Source organism: Anomaloglossus baeobatrachus, chromosome 9 (genome assembly GCF_048569485.1).
Source record: "Anomaloglossus baeobatrachus isolate aAnoBae1 chromosome 9, aAnoBae1.hap1, whole genome shotgun sequence".
NCBI lineage: Eukaryota > Metazoa > Chordata > Amphibia > Anura > Aromobatidae > Anomaloglossus > Anomaloglossus baeobatrachus.
This window is the reverse complement of record NC_134361.1, coordinates 173,549,200-173,574,611: the sequence shown is the minus strand read 5'-3', so window position 1 is coordinate 173,574,611 and position 25,412 is coordinate 173,549,200. Positions and strand designations below refer to the sequence as shown.

Below are 25,412 nucleotides of genomic sequence, written 5' to 3'. Positions count from 1 at the left end.
TGTCAAATGCTTTATGAGCATCTAATGAAGCTATTACTCTCTGTCCCGGATTGTCCACCGACCGTTGCATGTTAAGGTATAATCGTCGTATATTTGTTGCCGTGGATCTATTAGACATAAAACCCGACTTATCCTGGTGGATTAGGGTAGATATCACTTCTGTTAATTGATTAGAGAGTACTTTAGCCAAAATTTTTACATCCGTCGTTAACAGTGAGATGGGCCTGTATGATTCGGGGAGTTTTGGATCCTTATCCTCTTTAGGTATTACTTTTATTATCGCCTCCCTCATAGACTCTGGCAGTGTCCCCCTCTCCCTTGCCTCCTCCAAGACACTCAGCAAATTGGATAAGAGTATTTCTTCCAGAGATTTGTATACCTCCTCCGGTAGACCATCTACCCCTGGGGCTTTTTCATTTGCCATGCCATGCAAAGCTCTGTCTATCTCCTCAAGTGTGATAGGGCCCTCTAGACTGTGTTTCTCTGCCTGTAATTTTTGGTAATGTCATTGTACCTAAGAAAGCCTCTAGGTCGCTCTGTCTCGTCTCCCCTCTAGTGGAATATAATTCCTCATAAAAGGCTGTGAACATGTCCAGAATATCTACCCCCTCCGTAACCAAATCTCCCGTTGTGGTGCGAATGCAATGCACAAAGGATGATTGTCTCTGAGTTGCCGTCACCACCGACAGAAAACTACCTATTGTACTTCAAAAAACAAGCCATCATAGGCTATGACGATGGAAAAATAAAATTATTAGGTCTTGGTAGAAGGGGAGGAAAAAATAAAAGTGCAAACATTTTTAAAATGGCCTTATTCATAAGGGGTTAAACATACATTAACCCCTTCCTGACATATCATGTACTGATATGTCAGGTCCCTGTGTATGATGCTGGTTCAGGAGCTGAGTCTGTAGCTCCTTTAGTGTTGCTGTAGGCCATAAAACGGAGGCTATAAGTGTGTTCTTTCTGCCTCCTTATTGTAAGTGTGTGCTTCCATACATTTTAACTGTATAGGAAAATTCCACAGACTGCACTTTACTATCCAGAGGATTACTGCAAAGAAACCTACCATATGGTATACGTCTCGATAGTGGATGGTTGCCTCAACCTCCTGAGCGTATGCCCTCAACAGGGGCCACAGATATAATCTGTATGCAGCCTTACACGGCCAGCATCTGCCTCTGACCCACTGTGAAGCTCTTAAATGCCACAGTCAATCTTAGATGGGGCATTTAAAGGGCTTAGTCCAGGGGATGCACCGTTCCATCACCCATTCTTGATGAAATCAGGAGTGTGTCGGGGGGGGGGGGGTTTCTTAAAGTTTTCCATGGGAGCAGATTCAAGTCTCCTAATGGGACTAAAAAAGAAAAGAAAAAAGAAGGGAATTTTGTTTACTTACCGTAAATTCCTTTTCTTCTAGCTCCAATTGGGAGACCCAGACAGTGGGTGTATAGCTACTGCCTCTGGAGGCCGCACAAAGAACTACACTTAAAAGTGTAAGGCCCCTCCCCTTCTGGCTATACACCCTCCCGTAGGAGTACAGATTCCTCAGTTTTAGTACCAAAGCAAGAAGGAGGAAAGCCAATAACAGTTTCAAAAACAAATTCAATCCGATAACTAGATCGGAGAACTTAAGAAACAACGTGAACAACATGTGCACCCGAAAGAACGAAACCCTAAAAACAGATAGGGCGGGTGCTGGGTCTCCCAATTGGAGCTAGAAGAAAAGGAATTTACGGTAAGTAAACAAAATTCCCTTCTTCTTTTTCGCTCCTAATTGGGAGACCCAGACAGTGGGACGTCCAAAAGCAGTCCCTGGGTGGGTAAAAAGATACCACATGAACGGGCTGTCATACAGCCTCTTCCTACAGGTGGGCCACCGCCGCCTGAAGGACCTGTCTACCTAGGCTGGCGTCTGCCGAAGCGTAGGTATGCACTTGATAGTGTTTGGTAAACGTGTGCAGACTCGACCAGGTAGCCGCCTGGCACACTTGCTGAGCCGTAGCCTGATGCCTCAACGCCCAGGACGCACCAACGGCTCTGGTAGAATGGGCCTTCAGTCCAGATGGAATCTGAAGCCCAGCAGAACGGTATGTGTGAAGAATTGGTTCCTTGATCCACCGCGCCAGGGTGGATTTGGAAGCTTGCGATCCCTTATGCTGACCAGCGACTAGGACAAAGAGCGCATCCGAACGGCGTAGGGGCGCCGTGCGAGAAATGTAAATCCTGAGTGCTCTCACCAGGTCCAACAGATGTAAACCCTTTTCAAATTGGTGAACTGGATGCGGACACAAAGATGGCAAAGTGATATCCTGATTGAGATGAAAGGAAGAAACCACCTTGGGAGAAAACTCTGGAATTGGACGCAGTACCACCTTGTCTTGGTGAAATACCAGGAAGGGAGATTTGCAAGATAACGCCGCCAGCTCGGACACTCTTCGAAGAGACGTGACCGCTACAAGAAAAACTACCTTTTGTGAAAGCCGAGAAAGGGGAACCTCTTTCAAAGGCTCGAAAGGCGGCTTTTGAAGAGCAAGGAGAACCTTGTTCAGATCCCAGGGTTCCAATGGCCGTCTGTAAGGAGGAACGATATGACAAACTCCTTGGAGAAACGTGCGTACTTTAGAAAGCTGTGCCAAGCGCTTCTGAAAGAATACGGATAACGCGGAGACTTGACCCTTAAGCGAGCTAAGGGACAAACCTTTTTCCAACCCAGACTGCAGGAAGGAAAGAAAAATTGGCAATGCAAATGGCCAGGGAGAAAACCCTTGAGCCAAGCACCACGCTAAGAATATCTTCCACGTCCTGTGATAGATCTTAGCTGAGGATGGTTTTCTAGCCTGTCTCATTGTGGCAACAACTCCCTGAGATAAACCTGAGGCCGCTAGGATCCAGGACTCAATGGCCACACAGTCAGGTTCAGGGCCGCAGAATTCAGATGGAAAAACGGCCCTTGAGACAGCAGATCTGGACGGTCTGGTAGTGCCCACGGTTGGCCTACCGTGAGATGCCACAGATCCGGGTACCACGACCTTCTTGGCCAATTTGGAGCGACGAGTATGGCTCGCTGGCAGTCGGACTTGATTTTCCGGAGAACTCTGGGTAACAATGCTAGAGGTGGGAACACATAGGGGAGTCGGAATTGCGACCAATCCTGAACCAAGGCGTCTGCCGCCAGCGCTCGGTGATCGTGAGACCGTGCCATGAAAACTGGGACCTTGTTGTTGTGCCGTGACGCCATCAGATCGACGTCCGGCGACCCCCAGCGGCAACAGATCTGTTGAAACACGTCCGGGTGAAGGGACCATTCTCCTGCGTCCATGCCCTGGCGACTGAGAAAGTCTGCTTCCCAGTTTTCCACGCCTGGGATGTGAACTGCAGATATGGTGGACGCTCTGCTTTCCACCCACGTCAAAATCCGCTGGACTTCTTGAAAAGCTTGGCGACTGCGTGTTCCCCCTTGGTGGTTGATGTACGCCACCGCCGTGGAATTGTCCGACTGAATCCGAATCTGCTTGCCTTCCAGCCATTGTTGGAAGGCTCGCAGGGCAAGGTAGATTGCTCTGATTTCCAGAACATTGATCTGCAAGGTGGACTCTTCCTGAGTCCACGTCCCCTGAGCCCTGTGGTGGAGAAACACCGCTCCCCACCCTGATAGGCTCGCATCTGTCGTGACCACTGCCCAGGACGGGGGAAGGAACGACTTTCCCTGTGACAATGAGTTGGGGAGAAGCCACCAACGTAGAGAATCCGTGGCAGTCTGAGAGAGGGAGACAGTCCTGTCGAGGGACGTCGATTTCCCATCCCATTGGCGTAGAATGTCCCATTGTAGAGGGCGCAGATGAAACTGCGCGAACGGGACTGCCTCCATTGCTGCTACCATCTTTCCTAGGAAATGCATGAGGCGCCTCAGTGAGTGCGACTGGCTCTGAAGGAGAGATTGCACTCCGGTCCGTAGCGAGCACTGCTTGTCCAGTGGAAGCCTCACTATCGCTGATAGAGTATGAAACTCCATGCCAAGATAAGTCAGAGATTGGGTCGGGGTTAGATGAGACTTTGGAAAGTTGATAATCCACCCGAAAGTCTGGAGAGTGTCTAGCGCCACCTTCAGACTGTGTTGGCATGCTTCTTGAGAGGATGCCTTTATAAGCAGGTCGTCTAGGTACGGGATGACCGAGTGACCCTGCGAGTGCAGAACAGCTACTACTGCTGCCATGACTTTGGTGAAGACCCGGGGGGCTGTTGCCAGACCGAAGGGTAACGCTACGAACTGTAGGTGCTCGTCGTGTATGACGAAACGTAGGAAACGCTGATGCTCTGGTGCAATCGGCACGTGGAGATACGCATCTTTGATGTCTATTGATGCTAGAAAATCTCCCTGAGACATTGAGGCTATGACGGAGCGTAGGGATTCCATCCGGAACCTCCTGACTTTTACGTGTCTGTTGAGCAACTTCAGATCCAGGACGGGACGATACGATCCGTCCTTTTTTGGGACCACAAACAGATTGGAGTAAAAACCGTGACCCTGTTCCTGAAGAGGGACGGAGGTCACCACTCCTTCCGCCTTTAGAGCGGCCACCGCCTGCAACAGAGCATCGGCTCGGTCTGGTGGTGGAGAAGTTCTGAAGAAACGAGTTGGCGGACGAGAACCGAACTCTATCCTGTACCCGTGAGATAGAATATCTCTCACCCAACGGTCTTTGACATTTGCTAGCCAAATGTCGCCAAAGTGGGACAGCCTCCCACCGACCGCGGGTGTGGGCATCGGAGACCGCAAGTCAGGAGGACGTCGTTTTGGCAACGGTTCCTCCGGCTGGTCTTTTTGGGCGTGACTGAGACCTCCAAGAATTTGAACGTCTCTGGTCCTTTTGAGTCTTTTTTGACGAGGCGAATTGGGACCTGCCCTGTCCTCGAAAGGACCGATAACCAGACTGACCCCTCCTCTGTTGGGGCTTGTTTTGTCTGTGTTGCGGTAAGGAAGAGTCCTTACCCTTGGAGTGTTTGATGATTTCATCCAAACGCTCTCCAAACAATCGGTCACGAGAAAAAGGCAAATTGGTTAAGCACTTCTTGGAATGAGAATCTGCTTTCCAATGTCTCAACCACAGAGCCCTACGCAAAACAACTGAGTTGGCTGACGCCACTGCCGTGCGGCTTGTAGCGTCAAGAACAGCATTAATCGCGTACGACGCGAATGCCGCCATTTGCGAGGTCAATGGTGCTACCTGCGGGGCAAATGCACGTGTGACAGAGTCGACTCGCGCAAGCCCGGCCGTGATAGCTTGGAGTGCCCATACGGCCGCAAAAGAAGGCGCTAATGACGCTCCAATCGCTTCATAGATGGATTTCAGCCAGAGCTCCATCTGCCTGTCAGTGGCATCTTTAAGTGCCGCTCCATCTTCAACAGCAACCAAGGATCTGGCTGCAAGCCTGGAAATTGGAGGATCCACTTTTGGACACTGGGTCCAACCCTTGACCACTTCAGAGGGAAAAGGGTAGCGTGTATCTTTAAGTCGTTTAGGAAAACGCCTTTCAGGATAAGCGTGGGGTTTCTGGATTGCGTCTCTGAAGTCAGCGTGGTCCAGAAAAGTGCTTAATGTACGCTTAGGGTATCTGAAATGGATTCTCTCGTGCTGCGAAGCTGACTCCTCTACAGGAGGAGCTGGTGGGGAAATATTCAACATCTTATTGATGTTAAATATAAGATCATTAACTATTGCGTCACCATCTGGTGTATCTAGATTGAGAGCGGTCCCAGGATCAGAATCCTGATCAGTTAAGTCCGCCTCATCACCCATAGATTCATCCCGCTGGGATCCAGACCATTGAGATGAATGTGAAGGCCCGTCATAACGAGCCCGCTTAGGCTGCCCGGGGCCATCGTCCGAGTCAGAGTCTTCACCCTGAGGTGTAGATGCCCGTCCCGGAGCTAGGAGCTGAGGGGGACCAGGGGGCAATACATGCACAGTGTCCGTGGTCTGAAGTACAGGCCTAGCTCGCAATGTGTCAAGAATTTGTGACATAGTGAGAGACATTCTGTCAGCAAAAGCTGCAAACTCAGTTCCTGTCACCTGGACAGCATTCACAGGTGGTACACCCTGGGACACGTCCAGCAGAGGTCCCGACTGTGCAAGCGCCGCAGGGGCCGAGCACTGCACACAATGGGGGTCCGTGGAGCCTGCCGGTAGAAAAGTCCCACATGCGGTGCAGGAAGCATACAATGTCTGTGCCTTGGCACCCTTGCGTTTTACGGGCGACATGCTGCTGGCTCTCTGCATGTGAGAGAGTCTATAGCCAAAGGGCGACCAGCGCTATGTAATACCAAGTATTTGTAGCAACAAAATACTAAGAATACTACGAGCACAAGAGGGGGTGAGCCCTGAGGGCTGCTTACCGCCCGCTGAACAGCGGGTAAGAGGCTGCTGAATGCCTTGTCTGGGTCTCCCCGGCTCCCCTCTGCAGCTCAGCGTGTCTGTAAGAATGGCTGCCGGCTACTGTGGAGAGGGGCGGTCCGTGGGAGTTCCCAAACAAAAGTGCGGGAACAGTGTCCCCTCTGTGCTGACTGTGAGGGCTGGAGTATGTAAAAACGACTCCAGCCCTCAGCGCTGATGCCCTGGCCAGCGTCCCGCCCCTCTCCTGACTGGCAGGTCTGTGGGCGGGAACGAACGCAAGCAGGCCGCAAAAGCCGGGGACTCGAGTTATCAGCGCGGCCGCCGTAAAAGCGCGGGCCGCGCTGAAGTCCCCGGCGCACCGCAAGTGCCAGCCGCGCCGCTGTTCGAGCGGCCGGCGCGACCGAGTTCTGGACGTGGGCAGCGTCCCGCCCCTCTCCTGACTGGCAGGTGTGGGGGCGGGAACGAAAGGAAGCAGGCCGCAAAAGCCGGGGACTGTAGTTATCAGCGCGGCCGCCGTAAAAGCGCAGGCCGCGCTGAAGTCCCCGGCGCACTACAAGTGCCAGCCGCGCCGCAGTCCCAGCGGCCGGCGCGTCCTATTCCCATAAATGTGCCTGCTTCAGCAAAGCTGAATGAGGCCATGGCACAGGCGCCGCAGCGCTGATGTCCCCCGGCGCACTACAACACCCAGCATGCTGCGGTGTGAGCGCCAGATACACGGGGACACAGAGTACCTTGAGGATGCAGGGCCATGTCCCTGATGTACTCCGCTCCATCCAGCATCTTCTCCAGGGGCTGTAGATGGAGCACGGTCTCTGTGCCTGGAGACCGGTAAATCCCACTTCACCCAGAGCCCTGTAAAAAGGGATGGGGAAGGAATCAGCATGTGGGCTCCTGCCGCCGTACCCGCAATGGGTACCTCAACCTTACAAACACCTCCGACATAAGTGGGGTGAGAAGGGAGCATGCTGGGGACACTATATGTGTCCTCTTTTCTTCCATCCGACATAGTCAGCAGCTGCTGCTGACTAAAAACAATGGAGCTATGCGTGCGTGTCTGACCTCCTTGCGCACAAAGCTAAAACTGAGGAATCTGTACTCCTACGGGAGGGTGTATAGCCAGAAGGGGAGGGGCCTTACACTTTTAAGTGTAGTTCTTTGTGCGGCCTCCAGAGGCAGTAGCTATACACCCACTGTCTGGGTCTCCCAATTAGGAGCGAAAAAGAAAAGCTGTTTTTTAAAAGAATGTGGAAATTCAAATTGCCTTTTTTCTTCCCATTTAAAAATAATTAAAAATGAATTATTAATTTTAATTAATTTAATTAACTAATTTTAATTTAAAAATTAAAAAATAACTAAAACATTCACTTTAATAATTTAGTTTAATTGCAATATTAGATGCAAACTATTAAACAGATGGGGAACTGTATTTGTACGACATTTTTGATTGTATATTATATTTTCAGCAGCCACTATTAATAATGTGTAGTGTTGTTTTTGGGTTTTTTTTGTTTTTTTTTTTTCTTCCAGTTTTTATATAACTGTAACAAAAGCTGCCATGTTAATTTGTGGTTTTGTTACTGTGACTTCCAGGCTACGACTGTCCCATCACTGAAGGCATCTATGACTATGCAGCCGCTGTCGGAGGAGCGACGCTCACAGCAGCTGAGCACCTAATGGACGGCAAAGCCCGCATTGCCATTAACTGGCCAGGGGGTTGGCATCATGCTAAGAAGTAGGCATTGTGGGAGCCCTGGGTAAATTCAACTGCAATAAATCTATTGTAATCATATAACAAGTTGGTATTTTATTAAAATTTGTGGAGATAAATGTTTTTTGCAGGTTTTTTTTACCTACTAGTTAATAGAAACTTACATTTATATCAAAACATTTTCACGTTTTTATTGTTTTGTGAGTTAAAGGGAACCGGTCACCAGTTTTTTCAGTATGAAACCAAGTGTGTCACCTTCTGCAGCTCCTGGGCTGCATTCTATGAAGGTGCACCTTGTGCCCTGACTTACCTTGCAGACCCCAAAAATAACTTTATAAAAGCTGACCGCCACGTATGCTAATGAACTGTGGGGCTCAGATGGGCGTGCTCATTTTCGGCTCCAGTCCCTCCTTGTGGCCTTCTTCGCCATCCTCCTTTCACGATTGACGTGATGATGCCGCCGTCATCATCCCACGCTGCTTGACCAAATCTCGCATCTGTGCAGTCATTCCCCCTCGCACGAGCAGGTGCGATGTTTGCGCATGCGCGAGATTATTGTCGGGTACGAGCATGACGCAGGGGACGTCATTCACATTGCCGACCATAATCTTGCTCGCGCGAGGGCGAACTGCGCCTGCGCGAGCCGGAGGAATGACTGCATAGATGCAAGATTTGGCCGAGCCGCGTGCGTGATGAGGGAGGTGTCATCACGTCAATCAAGAAAGGAGGATGGTGAACAGCGGCAGGAGGGGTACAGGAGCCGAAAAAGAGGACGCTCACCCGACTAGATCAGGTAATTAGCATACGTGGCAGTCATATTTTATAAAGTTATTTTTGTGGTCTGCAAGGGGAGTCAGGAACAAGGTGCACCTTCATAGAATGCAGCCCAGGAGCTGCAGAAGGGGACACTTTTGGTTTCATAGTGAAAAAACTGGTGACCGGTTCCCTTTAAGGAGTCAATGTTATGAAGTCTGACTGTACAATTTGCTTTTTGAAACAATGAAAGGGGTTATTGAGGACTTATTTTATTTTTGTGTATGGAGCGAAGAACTAACTGGCAGGTAGTTGCTAACTACCTGCCTGTTCTACATGGGGACGATCTGTGCCTGCTGAGACTGCGATTCTGCTTCATTTCACCTCTAGTCAACCGAGCAGCACCTGCTCTTCCGGTCTGTTCTGTTGATGGGGTGTCACTGCAGACGTCATGCTGATAGACAGCCGACTTCCCCACAGTTTGGCAGCAGGGAGCCAGCTATCAGTCAGCATTACACCAGCAGAGATTCACCGTCAACGGAGCAGAGCGGAAGAGAAGATGCTGCCCTGTCATGGTGACATCGTCTGTGACCTCTCTGTTCCGGGCAAAACAGGCAGTTGGCAACTCCCTGTCTGTTAGTTTGTAGCCCCACACCAAAAATAATAGAAATCTCAACCTCTTTAGACTTTCTTATTTACTCTCTCCTTGTTTCTCAGGGATGAAGCCTCTGGATTCTGTTATGTCAATGATGCTGTTTTAGGCATTTTGAAACTGCGGCAAAAATATGACAGAGTGCTGTACATTGATCTGGACTTACATCATGGAGACGGTAAAACGTATTACTACTCTTAGTTCTTCTAAACTGATAAATTTCCATGTTTTGATATTTTACCCTCATATCTTTACATATTCAGGCAATAATCACCCTGCTCCAACACCTGTCACTGCTGCATCTTGAGGGAATTTTTATAAGAACAGTATAAAAATAAAAAAGTCAAGTTCAAGCATAGTTAGAGACGCAAAACTTCACCTTCTATCTGTAGAGAGTTGGAAGGCCTCAATACGTGGCCTGTCCTGCTTTAATTGTCAGGTTCAACTGGCAGAAATTTATATAGGGGCCTTAAAGCACACTAATCAGCAGGATTTTCCTATATAAACTAAAGCCAGGGCTATACTGGCGCTATCAGGCTGATTCTATACATAGAAAAAAAATATTATTCAGCTCACCCGTATATGTATCCGCTCAGTTCAGGTGGGATGCAGGATGTCCACCGGACAGGCAGGTCCGTAGAGGCAATAGCAAGGAGACAGGATGGGACTCAGCACCAATTCCAGGATAGCAAAAATATAAATCCAACGAAAAATATATAAAAATGTAGAAACTTTATTCAATGATTAAAAATCCAAGAAAAACATCATCGGTTCCATGAAAAAATCATGGCTTGACGCGTTTCGGACGGTTTTCATGGAACCGATGATGTTTTTCTTGGATTTTTAATCATTGAATAAAGTTTCTACATTTTTATATATTTTTCGTTGGATTTATATTTTTGCTATCCTGGAATTGATGCTGAGTCCCATCCTGTCTCCTTGCTACTGATTCTATACATAGCTTTAGTGGTCAGCTCGGGTGTATAGTTTTTGAAATCCAAGCAAGTAATGTTTGTGAAATGTACAGCTTTTTGATTGGCAGCAGCTGAGGAGCAGATAATAGCTGAGGTGGGTTTTCATAGTGCTTTTCGCCCCCCTGCCTGTTGTTCCTCCCTTTTTTATTTATGATAATTCCATGATAGCGTTTTACTAATGGTTGTGACCAGGGCTGTGGAGTCGGTAAGCCAAACCTTCGACTCCGACTCCGACTCCTCAAATTCTCTTGCACCGACTCCGACTCCGGCTCCGACTCCGACTCCGGCTCCGACTCCGACTCCTACATATATTGCTTATAGTTAGGTGAAAAATTTATTGTAGTACATGAATATGTGTATGTGAACATCAGACATTTAATAATTTTTATGATACAATAATCAAGATATTTGGATAGAACATAAAATATATTTATTGGAATACAACTTTAGAACACAAAAAACTGTAATAAATTGTAAATATGTAATACACTATGTAATATACAGTAGATTACATATATATCTTGTGTGTGTGTATATACACTGTATATATATATATATTATATATATTACATATTTACAATTTATTAGTTTTTTTGTGTTCTAAAGTTGTATTCCAATAAATATTTTATGTTCTATCCAAATATCTTTATTATTGTATCATAAAAACAATTAAATGTCTGATGTTCACATTGTACTACAATAAATTTTTCACTTAAATATAAGCATTATACTAAATGTTATTATTTAGTAAAATATTCAGCACATTCTGCATTGCACTCCTGTCCCCAATTTATTATATATTTTAGGAGTCGGAGTCGGTGCATTTTATACCGACTCCGACTCCACCAAAATGAGCTCCGACTCCGACTCCACGACTCCGACTCCGACTCCACAGCCCTGGTTGTGACTCAGTAGCGTAGCTAGCAGGGGGGCAGAGGGGGCGGATGCCCCGGGCCCCATGCTCAGAGGGGCCCACCTGTAGCTTCTGCTTTTCTTATAAATTCGGCATTTGCTGGAGGGGGCAGGGCGTTGCGAGAGCACAGAGATCAGGTTGCAGTAAGAAAGCAGAAGAAAATGAAAGAAAAGCACTGATTGGTGAAACAGCAGGGAGCTACTGTGGGAGGCTCCGCCAATCAAAATGCAGATTTCTCTCACAGAATAGTGTGAGGACAGCACCTGTGTACAGACACTGCAGGCTGTGCTGCTGGTGAGTGGACGGGACGGCAGAGTTCATTGTTTCATGTAAGGACTGGAGAACTTCTGTCCAGTGGAAAGGGCTTCAGGGTCCTGAGAGTCAGGGATAGTGTGACCCCAACCTGTGTCTGCACCTGATGGTGGGGGGAGGGGGAGTTCACGGATGTGCAGGTGTGTCACACTGCCATGCCACACTGCTCAATTACTTCAGCCTGCCACTCTGCCCTGACACTGTACACTGCCGCCTGCTGTATACTGCTCCTGTACTGACACTGTACTGAACTGTCACCATAGGACAATGTCACCTGTCACCAGTGACCCTATGACATCCTTAAGAGTTTTTTCACTTTCTGTTAATCTTCATCCAAGAGTGCACTTCAGTATAAAAAATACAAACCGTGCTGTCCTCACCATCCCTGGGTCTAGTGGACATTCTCTGCCGCCGGTGTCTGGCATTGACCATTTCACTGACATCACGATGACCGTGCAGCAGTCATCATTGAGCTCTGCAATTCTGCCAGTGTAAACCGACCGCCCCGATCACAGCTGCTGAGCTCACTGATTGGCTGCTGCACTGTCATCGTGATGACAGTAAAATGGTCAATACCAGACTCATCAGTTGTTTCCCTGTCTATACCTCGCATGTAAATTTACCCTATCTGTGTGTTCTTAGACCTCATCATGTGGATGCTGGTCTGTATGGGGCATGGGGGGCTCTACAGCAGGGCATGCGCTGGGTGTGAAGCGCAATAAGTGGGGACAGGATTAGACATTACACAGATCCTCACTGTACAGACCCGGCTCTTGTGCTCGCTGATGTCTCTCTGGGGCCTCATTCTGATGTCTGTTTTTCTCCAATGAGTTTTATCAGTGTTTCTCACAGATAGAGCCTGTACCTACAAGAGTCTATGGGGCTGGTCACAGATAGAGCCCGTACCTATGAGAGTCTATGGGGCTGATCACAGATAGAGCCCCTACCTATGAGAGTCTATGGGGCTAATCACAGATAGAGCCTGTACCTATGAGAGTCTATGAGGCTGATCACAGATAGGGCCTGTACCTATGAGAGTCTATGGGGCTGATCACAGATAGAGCCCCTACCTATGAGAGTCTATGGTGCTGATCACAGATAGAGCCCCTACCTATGAGAGTCTATGGGGCTGATCACAGATAGAGCCCCTACCTATGAGAGTCTATGGTGCTGATCACAGATAGAGCCCCTACCTATGAGAGTCTATGGGGCTGATCACAGATAGGGCCTGTACCTATGAGAGTCTATGGGGCTGATCACAGATAGGGCCTGTACCTATGAGAGTCTATGGGGCTGATCACAGATAGGGCCTGTACCTATGAGAGTCTATGGGGCTAATCACAGATAGAGCCTGTACCTATGAGAGTCTATGGGGCTGATCACAGATAGGGCCTGTATCTATGAGAGTCTATGGGGCTGATCACAGATAGAGCCTGTACCTATGAGAGTCTATAGGGCTGATCACAGATAGAGCCTGTACCTATGAGAGTCTATGGGGCTGATCACAGATAGGGCCTGTACCTATGAGAGTCTATGGGGCTGATCACAGATAGAGCCCCTACCTATGAGAGTCTATGGTGCTGATCACAGATAGAGCCCCTACCTATGAGAGTCTATGGGGCTGATCACAGATAGAGCCCCTACCTATGAGAGTCTATGGTGCTGATCACAGATAGAGCCCCTACCTATGAGAGTCTATGGGGCTGATCACAGATAGGGCCTGTACCTATGAGAGTCTATGGGGCTGATCACAGATCGGGCCTGTACCTATGAGAGTCTATGGGGCTGATCACAGATAGGGCCTGTACCTATGAGAGTCTATGGGGCTGATCACAGATAGGGCCTGTACCTATGAGAGTCTATGGGGCTAATCACAGATAGAGCCTGTACCTATGAGAGTCTATGGGGCTGATCACAGATAGGGCCTGTACCTATGAGAGTCTATGGGGCTGATCACAGATAGAGCCTGTACCTATGAGAGTCTATGGGGCTGATCACAGATAGGGCCTGTACCTATGAGAGTCTATGGGGCTGATCACAGATAGAGCCCCTACCTATGAGAGTCTATGGTGCTGATCACAGATAGAGCCCCTACCTATGAGAGTCTATGGGGCTGATCACAGATAGAGCCCCTACCTATGAGAGTCTATGGTGCTGATCACAGATAGAGCCCCTACCTATGAGAGTCTATGGGGCTGATCACAGATAGGGCCTGTACCTATGAGAGTCTATGGGGCTGATCACAGATAGGGCCTGTACCTATGAGAGTCTATGGGGCTGATCACAGATAGGGCCTGTACCTATGAGAGTCTATGGGGCTGATCACAGATAGGGCCTGTACCTATGAGAGTCTATGGGGCTGATCACAGATAGGGCCTGTACCTATGAGAGTCTATGGGGCTAATCACAGATAGGGCCTGTACCTATGAGAGTCTATGGGGCTGATCACAGATAGGGCCTGTACCTATGAGAGTCTATGGGGCTGATCACAGATAGAGCCCCTACCTATGAGAGTCTATGGGGCTGATCACAGATAGGGCCTGTACCTATGAGAGTCTATGGGGCTGATCACAGATAGAGCCTGTACCTATGAGAGTCTATGGGGCTGATCACAGATAGGGCCTGTACCTATGAGAGTCTATGGGGCTGATCACAGATAGAGCCCCTACCTATGAGAGTCTATGGTGCTGATCACAGATAGAGCCCCTACCTATGAGAGTCTATGGGGCTGATCACAGATAGAGCCCCTACCTATGAGAGTCTATGGTGCTGATCACAGATAGAGCCCCTACCTATGAGAGTCTATGGGGCTGATCACAGATAGGGCCTGTACCTATGAGAGTCTATGGGGCTGATCACAGATAGGGCCTGTACCTATGAGAGTCTATGGGGCTGATCACAGATAGGGCCTGTACCTATGAGAGTCTATGGGGCTGATCACAGATAGGGCCTGTACCTATGAGAGTCTATGGGGCTGATCACAGATAGAGCCCCTACCTATGAGAGTCTATGGGGCTGATCACAGATAGGGCCTGTACCTATGAGATTCTATGGGGCTGATCACAGATAGAGCCTGTACCTATGAGAGTCTATGGGGCTGATCACAGATAGGGACTGTACCTATGAGAGTCTATGGGGCTGATCACAGATAGGGCCTGTACCTATGAGAGTCTATGGGGCTGATCACAGGTACGTGTATTTGTGAAGACTTAGTGGTTCACACAAAATCAAAGAGGTTTGTCAGATTTTGATCCAAATAATGTAAGTTTATGGATCCATGAAGAAATTGGAAGCGCTCAGATGCCGGCTGTCTGCTGTCCGTTTAATGAGTACATAATAGGAGAAACCTCCTTCCATTTGTTTTTTTTCTTCATTTGAGAAAAACTGATGAAACTCTGACATAACTGATAACAAAAATTGACTCTGACCGAACTGCTGACACACGGACTGTTATTTGTGTACATGAAGACTCACTGCCGTGTGAATGCGCCCTCCGTTAGGCCGGGTTCACACCAGTGTATTTTCGGCTGAGTGCTGTATGTGATAAAGCAGACCTCACACTGACCGCACACGGAGCCATGTTATTCAGTGGGGTCCTGCAGAGGAGCAATTTTTTTTCACTGACCAAATTTGCATGTAAAAAAAAAAAATCCCATCATGCACTTGTTTCTTCTGTGTGTCAGTTCAGACTCGCCCATTGAAGTCTAAGGCCGGGGTCAGACGAGCATAGAGCATGGGATGAGATCTGCTGATGGCACTTGGATCTGTTGCCATTATTCTCCTCACTCTGTTTAGAGCTGAGGAAAATCTCGCAGATCAGATCTGTAACATTGACTTCTATTTGGCCAAGTGCAATGCAAGATGTTCTCATTGCACTCGCCCGATTTACACTGTAATGTAAGCGAGCCCTAAGGCTGTGTAGACAAAGTAGAGCCCATACAGAACATCCATGTAGCATGCAATTATTTTACAGATTCACTGCAACGCTTTAAATCTTATAAATTCCAACTTCAGTGTTAGCCTTTGTGTAGAGATTTATTGTCGATAACAGCGCAGTCATCTGCTGAGGGTCCCCTATACCCATAATTAATAATTAGGGTGCGGCACCATAGTTGTAATCAGGATTACTGCTTAGGGGCCCACGCAGATTCCCCCCCCCGAGCTGAACCCCTAGCTACGCCTCTGTTGTGACTATATACCAGTGGCTGGAAGGACCTTGGGCATGACTGCCTTGGTTGGTGGGCGTGACTGCCTTGGTTGGTGGGCGTGACTGCCTTGGTTGGTGGGCGTGACTGGCTTGGTTGGTGGGCGTAACTGGCTTGGTTGGTGGGCGTGACTGGCTTGGTTGGTGGGCGTAACTGGCTTGGTTGGTGGGCGTAACTGGCTTGGTTTGTGGGCGTGACTGGCTTGGTTGGTGGGCGTGACTGGCTTGGTTGGTGGGCGTGGCTGCCCTAGTTGGTGGGCGTGACTGGCTTGGTTGGTGGGCATAACTGGCTTGGTTGGTGGGCGTAACTGGCTTGGTTGGTGGGCGTGACTGGCTTGGGTAGTGGGCCTGACTGGCTTGGGTAGTGGGCCTGACTGGCTTGGGTAGTGGGCCTGACTGGCTTGGGTAGTGGGCGTGGTGATGTTTCCTCGTATCCACTATAATGATGCAGCCCCCCATCTGGGTTTCTTACCCCCAGACCCCCGCTTCTATTATAAACAACACCATGACCACGTGAACTTAGAAAAATAATGTTGCTTCCTGGTATCTGCTATGTTGGGGGAGGCCGCGCCCCTTCTGGTCACGTGGGTATGACACAGAGGTCATTCTAGCCACTCAGATTTAACCGTTACCTTTTACTAATATCGTCACTAAGATGGCTAGAAGGAACTCTCTTGTCATCATACCCATGTGACCAGAAGAAGCGGGGCCTCCACAAACATAGCTGATACCAGAAAGCAACATTATTTTTCTAAGTCCACGTGGTCCTGGAGTTGATTATAATAGAAGTGTGGGTCTGGGGGTAAGACCCCCAGATAAGGGGGTGCAGGGGGACACAAAGCCTTCCTCTGCATCATTATAGTGGATGGGAGGAAACATCACGCCCACTAACCAAGCCAGTCACGCCCACTAATCACACCCGAGGTCCTTCAAGCCACTGGGATATAGCCACAACTATTAGTAAAACACTATAATGGAATTAGCATAAATAAAAGGGGGATTAATAACAGGTGGGGGGACGGAAATCACTATGAAAGCCCAACCCAGCTATTATCTGCTCCACAGCTGCTGCCAATCAAAAACCTGTACATTTCAGAAATTTTACTTGCATGGATTTCAGAACCTAAACATCCTAGCTGACAACTAAAGATATGTATAGAATCAGCCTGATAGTGCCAGTATAGCACTGGCTTTAGGTTATATAAGAAAATCCTTGTGATTGATGTGCTTTAAGATTACATGTTTGAGATAAAATAAGAATATGCATTTAAATTTTGCTATTATATTTCTTTAGTTAGGCAGCATGAAAATAAGAAAGTTTGCAGCTGACTTGGTTTTCAATCTGCTGTCATTTTCTTGCAATGAGAGCTTTTATCTTTCATAGTGTACAGCTGGTTTCCATTGAACTCAGCACTAGTGCTTGGCCATGTGGACAGTAGTTACATTGCAGGAGAGGAGTTCACTCCTAACACACCACTCAGCTCTCTCTCAGGCCCATTGATTTCTATACAGCAGTTAGCATCTCAGCTCCTGACGTCTCCCTCTCAGCTTCAAATGGCTTCCTGCCTCTCAACTCTTATCAGTCCTTTAGAATCACAATCCCAGCAGTTCTAATGACAGCTCTCACTTTCCTGAGCCACGTGCTTGTTCAAAGTTTAATTCTGTATTGAAATTTAAGAACACTGTAAACTCAGAACAAATACTGACCCACCATTAATGTGTAGTAGCAATAATAGTAGACTGAAGCTGCTTGTGAGAACTGTCACTCGTGGAGGAGAGCCCACCTCCAAGCAACCACGAAATAAAGAGACTGCATACCTCTGAACTATGCAAGAGAAAGCATGAGAGTACACTTTTAAGATTTAGCCTTTGCATTCTATTTGTGTCAAGTGTTTAATGTCACAATGTATGACATATATCCTTAACAGTTAAAGGGAATCTGCCACCAGGTATTTGCTGCCTAATCTGAGACCCTGATTCCTCTTGATTTTGAGCTAAACTGATTCAAAATACTGATTATGGTCAAACGTGGTTCATATTTTGCTGCAAAACCATAGCTGGTTGTTGTCGTTTTGCAACGGCCAGCAAGCTTGGGTTAGAAACCACTGCCATAGACTTCAATGGAAAGTGTTATGGTCACCACTTGGTAAGAGGTCTTGACTTTCCTACTAAACCCCCTTGGAGCTTAAGCCCCATCAGTACCACTCACCATTAGATTGCTGGGTGTTGACATTAAAGGTGGTGTTTAGTTTAGAAATACAGTACAGACCAAAAGTTTGGACACATCTTGTCATCTCTAGAACAACTGTTAAGAGGAGAGTTTGTGCAGCAGGCCTTCATGGTAAAATAGCTGCTAGGAAACCACTGCTAAGGACAGGCAACAAGCAGAAGAGACTTGTTTGGGCTAAAGAACACAAGGAATGGACATTAGACCAGTAGAAATCTGTGCTTGGGTCTGATGAGTCCAAATTTGACATCTTTGGATCCAACCACCCTGTCTTTGTAGAAAAGGTGAACGGATGGACTCTACATGGCTGGTTCCCACCGTGAAGCATGGAGGAGGAGGTGTGATGGTGTGGGGGAGCTTTGCTGGTGACACTGTTGGAGATTTATTCAAAATTGAAGGCATACTGAACCAGCATGCCTACCATAGCATCTTGCAGCGGTGTGCTATTCCATCCGGTTTCCGTTTAGTTGGACCATCATTTATTTTTCAACAGGACAATGACCCCAAACACACCTCCAGGCTGTGTAAGGGCTATTTAACTAAGAAGGATAGTGATGGGGTGCTACGCCAGATGACCTGGCCCCCACAGTCACCAGACCTGAACCTAATCGAGATGGTTTGGGGTGAGCTGGACCGCAGCGTGAAGGCAAAAGGGCCAACAAGTGCTAAGCATCTCTGGGAACTCCTTCAAGACTGTTGGAAGACCATTTCCGGTGACTACCACTGGAAGCTCATCAAGAGAATGCCAAGAGTGTGCAAAGTAGTAATGAAAGCAAAAGGTGGCTACTTTGAAGAACCTAGAATATAAGACATATTTTCAGTTGTTTCACACTTTAAGTATTTCATTCCACATGTGTTAATTCATAGTTTTGATGCCTTCAATGGGAATCTACAATTTTCAGAGTCATGAAAATAAAGAAAACTCTTTGAATGAGAAGGTATGTCCAAACGTTTGGTCTGTACTGTACCTTTCTTCGGCGCTCCATTGGGAGACCCAGACGATTGGGTGTATAGCTACTGCCTCCGGAGGCCACACAAAGCATTACACTAAAAAGTGTAAGGCCCCTCCCCTTCTGGCTATACACCCCCCGTGGGATCACGGCTGCTCAGTTTTCAAGCTTTGTGCGAAGGAGGTCAGACATCCACGCATAGCTCCACTGTTTAGTCAGCAGTAGCTGCTGACTATATCGGATGGAAGAAAAGAGGGCCCATACTAAAGGCCCCCAGCATGCTCCCTTCTCACCCCACTTTTGTCGGGTGTTTGTTAAGGTTGAGGTACCCATTGCGGGTACGGAGGCTGGAGCCCACATGCTGTTTTCCTTCCCCATCCCCCTGAAGGGCTCTGGTGAAGTGGGATCTTACCGGCCTCCAGACTCTGAGGCCGGGCTCCATCCACAGACCCGGAGATCCTGCTGGATACGGAGCTGGGTACCATCAGGGACAAGGCCCTGCAACATTCAGGTACTCTGTGTCCCCGTGCAGACAGGCACAGACACACTCCAGCGTTGCTGGGTGTTCTAGTGCGCCGGGGACAGTAGCGCTGTGCGCCTGGGTTTTACTCACTGCAGCTTAGCTGAGTGAGTTTATGTGGGGAACTACCGCGCCGGCCGCCATGGAGGCAGCGGCGCGGCTGAGACTTGTGGTGCGCCGGGGACTTCGCGCCGACCGTGCTTTTACGACGGCAGCGCTCATTACTCTAGTCCCCGGCTTCTGCGGCCTAGTCGCGTTCGTTCCCGCCCCCAGCCCTGTCAGTCAGGGCAGGGGAGAGACGCTGTACAGTAGTCAGCGCCGAGGGCTGGAGTCTTATTTACATACTCCAGCCCTCTCACTGGGCACAGTGGGACGCCAGTTCCCGCTCTTTGTCTGCAGCACGCCCACGGCCCGCCCCTCTTCACAGGACGCCGGCAGCCATTCCTGCACGCAGTCTGAGCTGGAGAACGGACATAGCCCTGGGAGACCCAGACAGGGGATTCTGGCGACCACACAACCGCTAGTAAGCGGGTGGTAAGCAGCACCTAAGTGCTGACCCCACTAGTGCCACAGTGTTGTTTTGTGTACTTTTGTTTGTACATATATATATATATTGCACTGTACGGTCGCTTCTTGGCTTATACCCCTATATTGCTCTGAGGAGACAACAGCATGTCATCCGCAAAAAGCAAGGGTGCCAAGGCACGGGCTTCATATGCTGCCTGTACCGCATGTGGGGCTGATCTACCGGCAGGTTCCACTGACCCCCATTGTGTGCAATGTTCGGTCCCTGTGCCACTTCGTCAGCCGGAGTCTATGCTAGTAGTGGCCCAGGCAGAGACGCCTGTGAACCCTGCCCCGGTGACGGGGACAGAGTTTGCAGTTTTTGCTGATAAGATGTCTGTGACTATGACAAAAATTCTAGAAACCTTGCAGTCCAGGCCGGTCACTCAGACCATGGGTACTGCTGATTCCATGTTTCCCGGTCCCCCTCAGTTGGAACTAATACGTGCTCCAAGGGGGTCCCAGACATCACAGGCTGAAGGCTCTGACTCGGACGACAGTCCCAGGCAGCCTAAGCGAGCTCGCTGGGAGAGACCCTCGGCGTCATCACGCTGGTCAGGGTCTCAGCGAGAGGATTCTCTGTATGATGAGACAGAGCTAGGTGATCAGGAGTCTAATCCTGAGACTGCTCTCAACCTGGATACCCCTGATGGTGACGCCATGGTGAATGATCTTATAGCGGCCATCAATAGACTGCTGGATATTTCTCCTCCAGCGGAGGAGGCAGCAGCACAGCAGGAGAAATTCCATTTTAGGTATCCCAAACGTAAATTGAGCTCTTTTCTGGACCACGCGGACTTCAGAGAAGCAGTCCAGAAACACCATGCTTCTCCAGATAAGCGTTTCTCCAAACGTCTTAAGGATACACGTTATCCCTTTCCCCCTGACGTGGTCAAACGCTGGACCCAGTGTCCAAAGGTGGACCCCCCAATCTCCAGGCTTGCGGCTAGATCCATAGTTGCAGTGGAAGATGGGGCTTCTCTTAAAGATGCCAATGACAGACAGATGGACCTTTGGTTGAAATCTGTCTATGAAGCTATCGGTGCGTCGTTTGCTCCAGCATTCGCAGCCGTGTGGGCACTCCAAGCTATTTCAGCTGGTCTAGCGCAGGTGGACTCAATCATACGTCCATCAGTGCGCAAGTGGCGTCCTTGACCTCGCAAATGTCTGCGTTTGCGACTTACGCTATCAATGCGGTCTTGGACTCTACCAGCCGTACGTCAATGGCGTCCGCCAACTCGGTGGTTTTACGCAGAGCCTTATGGTTAAAAGAATGGAAAGCAGATTCTGCTTCCAAAAAATGCTTAACCAGTTTGCCATTATCTCAAGACAGGCTGTTTGGTGAGCAATTGGCGGAAATCATTAAACAGTCCAAGGGTAAGGACTCTTCCTTACCCCAGCCCAGATCAAACAAACCTCAGCAGTGGAAGGGACAGTCGAGGTTTCGGTCCTTTCGAGGTTCGGGCAGGACCCAATTCTCCTCGTCCAAAAGGACTCAGAAGGAGCAGAGGAGCTCAGATTCCTGGCGGACTCACTCACGTCCAAAGAAAGCAGCCGGAGGAACCGCTTCCAAGCCGGCTGCCTCATGACTTTCGGCCTCCTCTCTCCGCATCCTCGGTCGGTGGCAGGCTCTCCCGCTTTTGCGGCATTTGGCTGCCACAGGTCAAAGACCGGTGGGTAACAGACATTTTGTCTCACGGGTACCGGATAGAGTTCGGTTCTCGTCCTCCGCCTCGGTTCTTCAGAACTTCCCCACATCCCGACCGAGCCGATGCTCTTCTGCAAGCGGTGTGCTCTCTAAGGGCAGAGGGAGTGGTAATCCCTGTTCCTCTTCTGGAAAGAGGTCAGGGTTTTTACTCCAATCTATTTGTGGTGCCAAAAAAGGACGGCTCTTTTCGTCCTGTTCTGGACCTAAAACTGCTCAACAAGCACGTGAAAACCAGGCGGTTCCGGATGGAATCCCTCCGCTCCGTCATTGCCTCGATGTCTCAAGGAGATTTCCTAGCATCAATAGACATCAAAGATGCATATCTCCACGTGCCGATTGCCCCAGAGCACCAGCGTTTTCTACGCTTCGTTATAGGAGACGAACACTTTCAGTTCATAGCCCTGCCGTTTGGTCTGGCGTCAGCCCCACGGGTTTTCACCAAGGTCATGGCAGCACTGGTAGCAGTCTTGCACTCTCAGGGGCACTCGGTGATCCCTTACTTGGACGATCTACTTGTCAAGGCACCCTCTCAAGAGGCATGCCAACACAGCCTGAACGTTGCGCTGGAGACTCTCCAGACTTTCGGGTGGATCATCAACTTTTCCAAGTCAAATCTGTCACCGACCCAATCACTAACATATCTTGGCATGGAGTTTCATACTCTCTCAGCGATAGTGAAGCTTCCGCTGGACAAACAGCGTTCACTACAGACAGGGGTGCACTTTCTCCTTCAGGGCCAGTCGCATCCCTTAAGACGCCTCATGCACTTCCTGGGGAAGATGGTGGCAGCAATGGAGGCAGTTCCGTTTGCGCAGTTTCATCTGCGCCCACTTCAATGGGACATTCTCCGCCAATGGGACGGGAAGTCGACGTCTTTGGACAGGAAAGTCTCCCTTTCCCAGACGGCCAAGGACTCTCTTCAATGGTGGCTTCTTCCCACCTCATTATCACAGGGAAGGTCCTTCCTACCCCCATCCTGGGCGGTGGTCACGACAGACGCGAGTCTGTCAGGGTGGGGAGCAGTTTTTCTCCACCACAGGGCTCAGGGTACGTGGACTCAGCAGGAGTCCACCCTTCAGATCAATGTTCTGGAAATCAGGGCAGTGTATCTTGCCCTACAAGCCTTTCAGCAGTGGCTGGAAGGAAAGCAGATCCGAATTCAGTCGGACAACTCCACAGCGGTGGCATACATCAACCACCAAGGCGGGACACGCAGTCGGCAAGCCTTCCAGGAAGTCCGGCGGATTCTGATGTGGGTGGAAGCCACGGCCTCCACCATATCCGCAGTTCACATTCCCGGCGTAGAAAACTGGGAAGCGGACTTCCTCAGTCGCCAGGGTATGGACGCAGGGGAATGGTCCCTTCACCCGGACGTGTTTCAGGAAATCTGTCGCCGCTGGGGAAGGCCGGACGTCGATCTAATGGCGTCCCGGCACAACAACAAGGTCCCAACTTTCATGGCACGGTCTCGCGATCACAGAGCTCTGGCGGCAGACGCCTTAGTGCAAGATTGGTCGCAGTTCCAACTGCCCTATGTGTTTCCCCCTCTGGCACTCTTGCCCAGAGTGCTACGCAAGATCAGGTCCGATTGCCGCCGCGCCCTGCTCGTCGCCCCAGACTGGCCGAGAAGGTCGTGGTATCCGGATCTGTGGCATCTCACGGTCGGCCAACCGTGGGCGCTTCCAGACCGGCCAGACTTACTGTCACAAGGGCCGTTTTTCCATCTGAATTCTGCGGCCCTGAACCTGACTGTGTGGCCATTGAGTCCTGGATACTAGCATCTTCAGGATTATCTCAAGGGGTCGTGGCCACCATGAGACAGGCTAGGAAGCCCACGTCTGCTAAGATCTACCACAGAACGTGGAAGATTTTCTTATCCTGGTGCTCGGCACAGGGAGTGTCCCCCTGGCCATTTGCATTGCCTACTTTTCTTTCCTTCCTGCAATCTGGTTTGGAAAAAGGCTTGTCGCTCGGCTCCCTTAAAGGGCAAGTCTCAGCGCTATCGGTATTTTTTCAAAAGCGTCTAGCACGACTTCCTCAGGTACGCACGTTCCTGCGGGGGGTTTGTCACATCGTCCCTCCGTACAAACGGCCGTTAGATCCATGGGATCTGAACAGGGTACTAGTTACTCTCCAGAAGCCGCCCTTCGAGCCTCTGAAAGATGTTTCACTTTCCCGGCTCTCACAGAAAGTGGCCTTTCTGGTAGCGGTCACGTCTCTTCGGAGGGTATCCGAGCTGGCAGCGCTGTCATCCAAAGCTCCCTTCCTGGTCTTTCACCAGGACAAGGTAGTGCTGCGCCCGATTCAGGAGTTTCTCCCTAAGGTGGTATCCTCTTTTCATCTCAATCAGGATATCTCCTTGCCTTCCTTTTGTCCTCATCCAGTTCATAGGTATGAAAAGGATTTGCATTTGTTGGATCTCGTGAGAGCACTCAGAATCTACATTTCCCGCACGGCGCCCCTGCGCCGCTCGGATGCACTCTTTGTCCTTGTCGCTGGTAAGCGCAAAGGATCGCAGGCTTCCAAATCCACCCTGGCTCGATGGATCAAGGAACCAATTCTTGAAGCCTACCGTTCTGCCGGGCTTCCGGTTCCATCAGGGCTGAAGGCCCATTCTACCAGAGCCGTGGGTGCGTCCTGGGCATTACGACACCAGGCTACGGCTCAACAGGTGTGCCAGGCAGCTACCTGGTCGAGTCTGCACACTTTCACCAAACATTATCAGGTGCATACCTACGCTTCGGCGGACGCCAGCCTAGGTAGAAGAGTCCTGCAGGCGGCAGTTGCCTCCTCGTAGGAGAGGGCTGTTTTGCAGCTCTAACATGAGGTATTACTTTACCCACCCAGGGACTGCTTTTGGACGTCCCAATCGTCTGGGTCTCCCAATGGAGCGCCGAAGAAGAAGGGAATTTTGTTACTTACCGTAAATTCCTTTTCTTCTAGCTCCAATTGGGAGACCCAGCACCCGCCCTGTTTCCTTCGGGATTTTTGGTTTTTTCGGGTACACATGTTGTTCATGTTGAACGGTTTCAGTTCTCCGATGTTACTTCGGATTGAATTTGTTTAAACCAGTTATTGGCTTTCCTCCTTCTTGCTTTAGCACTAAAACTGAGCAGCCGTGATCCCACGGGGGGTGTATAGCCAGAAGGGGAGGGGCCTTACACTTTTTAGTGTAATGCTTTGTGTGGCCTCCGGAGGCAGTAGCTATACACCCAATCGTCTGGGTCTCCCAATTGGAGCTAGAAGAAAAGGAATTTACGGTAAGTAACAAAATTCCCTTCTTTTCCGATACCCAAAAAGGGAAGTAGAGGTCCTGTTCTGCTTTAGGCAGACCCCCCAGGTATGGAATAGAGCGAGGCCACGTTATCAGTATTGCTGGTGTGTTATTGATATGCTTTCTGTTTCAGGAGTAGAAGATGCATTTAGTTTTACATCAAAGATTATGACTGTTTCTTTACATAAATTTTCTCCCGGCTTCTTTCCAGGTATGTAGATAGTTCATAGTTTTACCATTTTGCCCTTGTATTTATGT

General features: G+C 49.3%; 1 protein-coding gene across 2 annotated transcripts in view; it reads left to right on the top strand.

Annotated features, from left to right (window-relative positions):
* The window catches only part of HDAC8 (histone deacetylase 8), a 90,975-nt gene that overhangs the window by 29,980 nt on the left and 35,583 nt on the right, over positions 1-25,412 (top strand). For both annotated transcript variants that reach the window (XM_075324053.1, XM_075324054.1), the window contains 3 exons: positions 7,986-8,127; positions 9,574-9,686; positions 25,288-25,365. In XM_075324053.1, the coding sequence (XP_075180168.1) occupies positions 7,986-8,127; positions 9,574-9,686; positions 25,288-25,365 (333 nt within the window). The remainder of the gene's footprint in view (positions 1-7,985; positions 8,128-9,573; positions 9,687-25,287; positions 25,366-25,412) is intronic.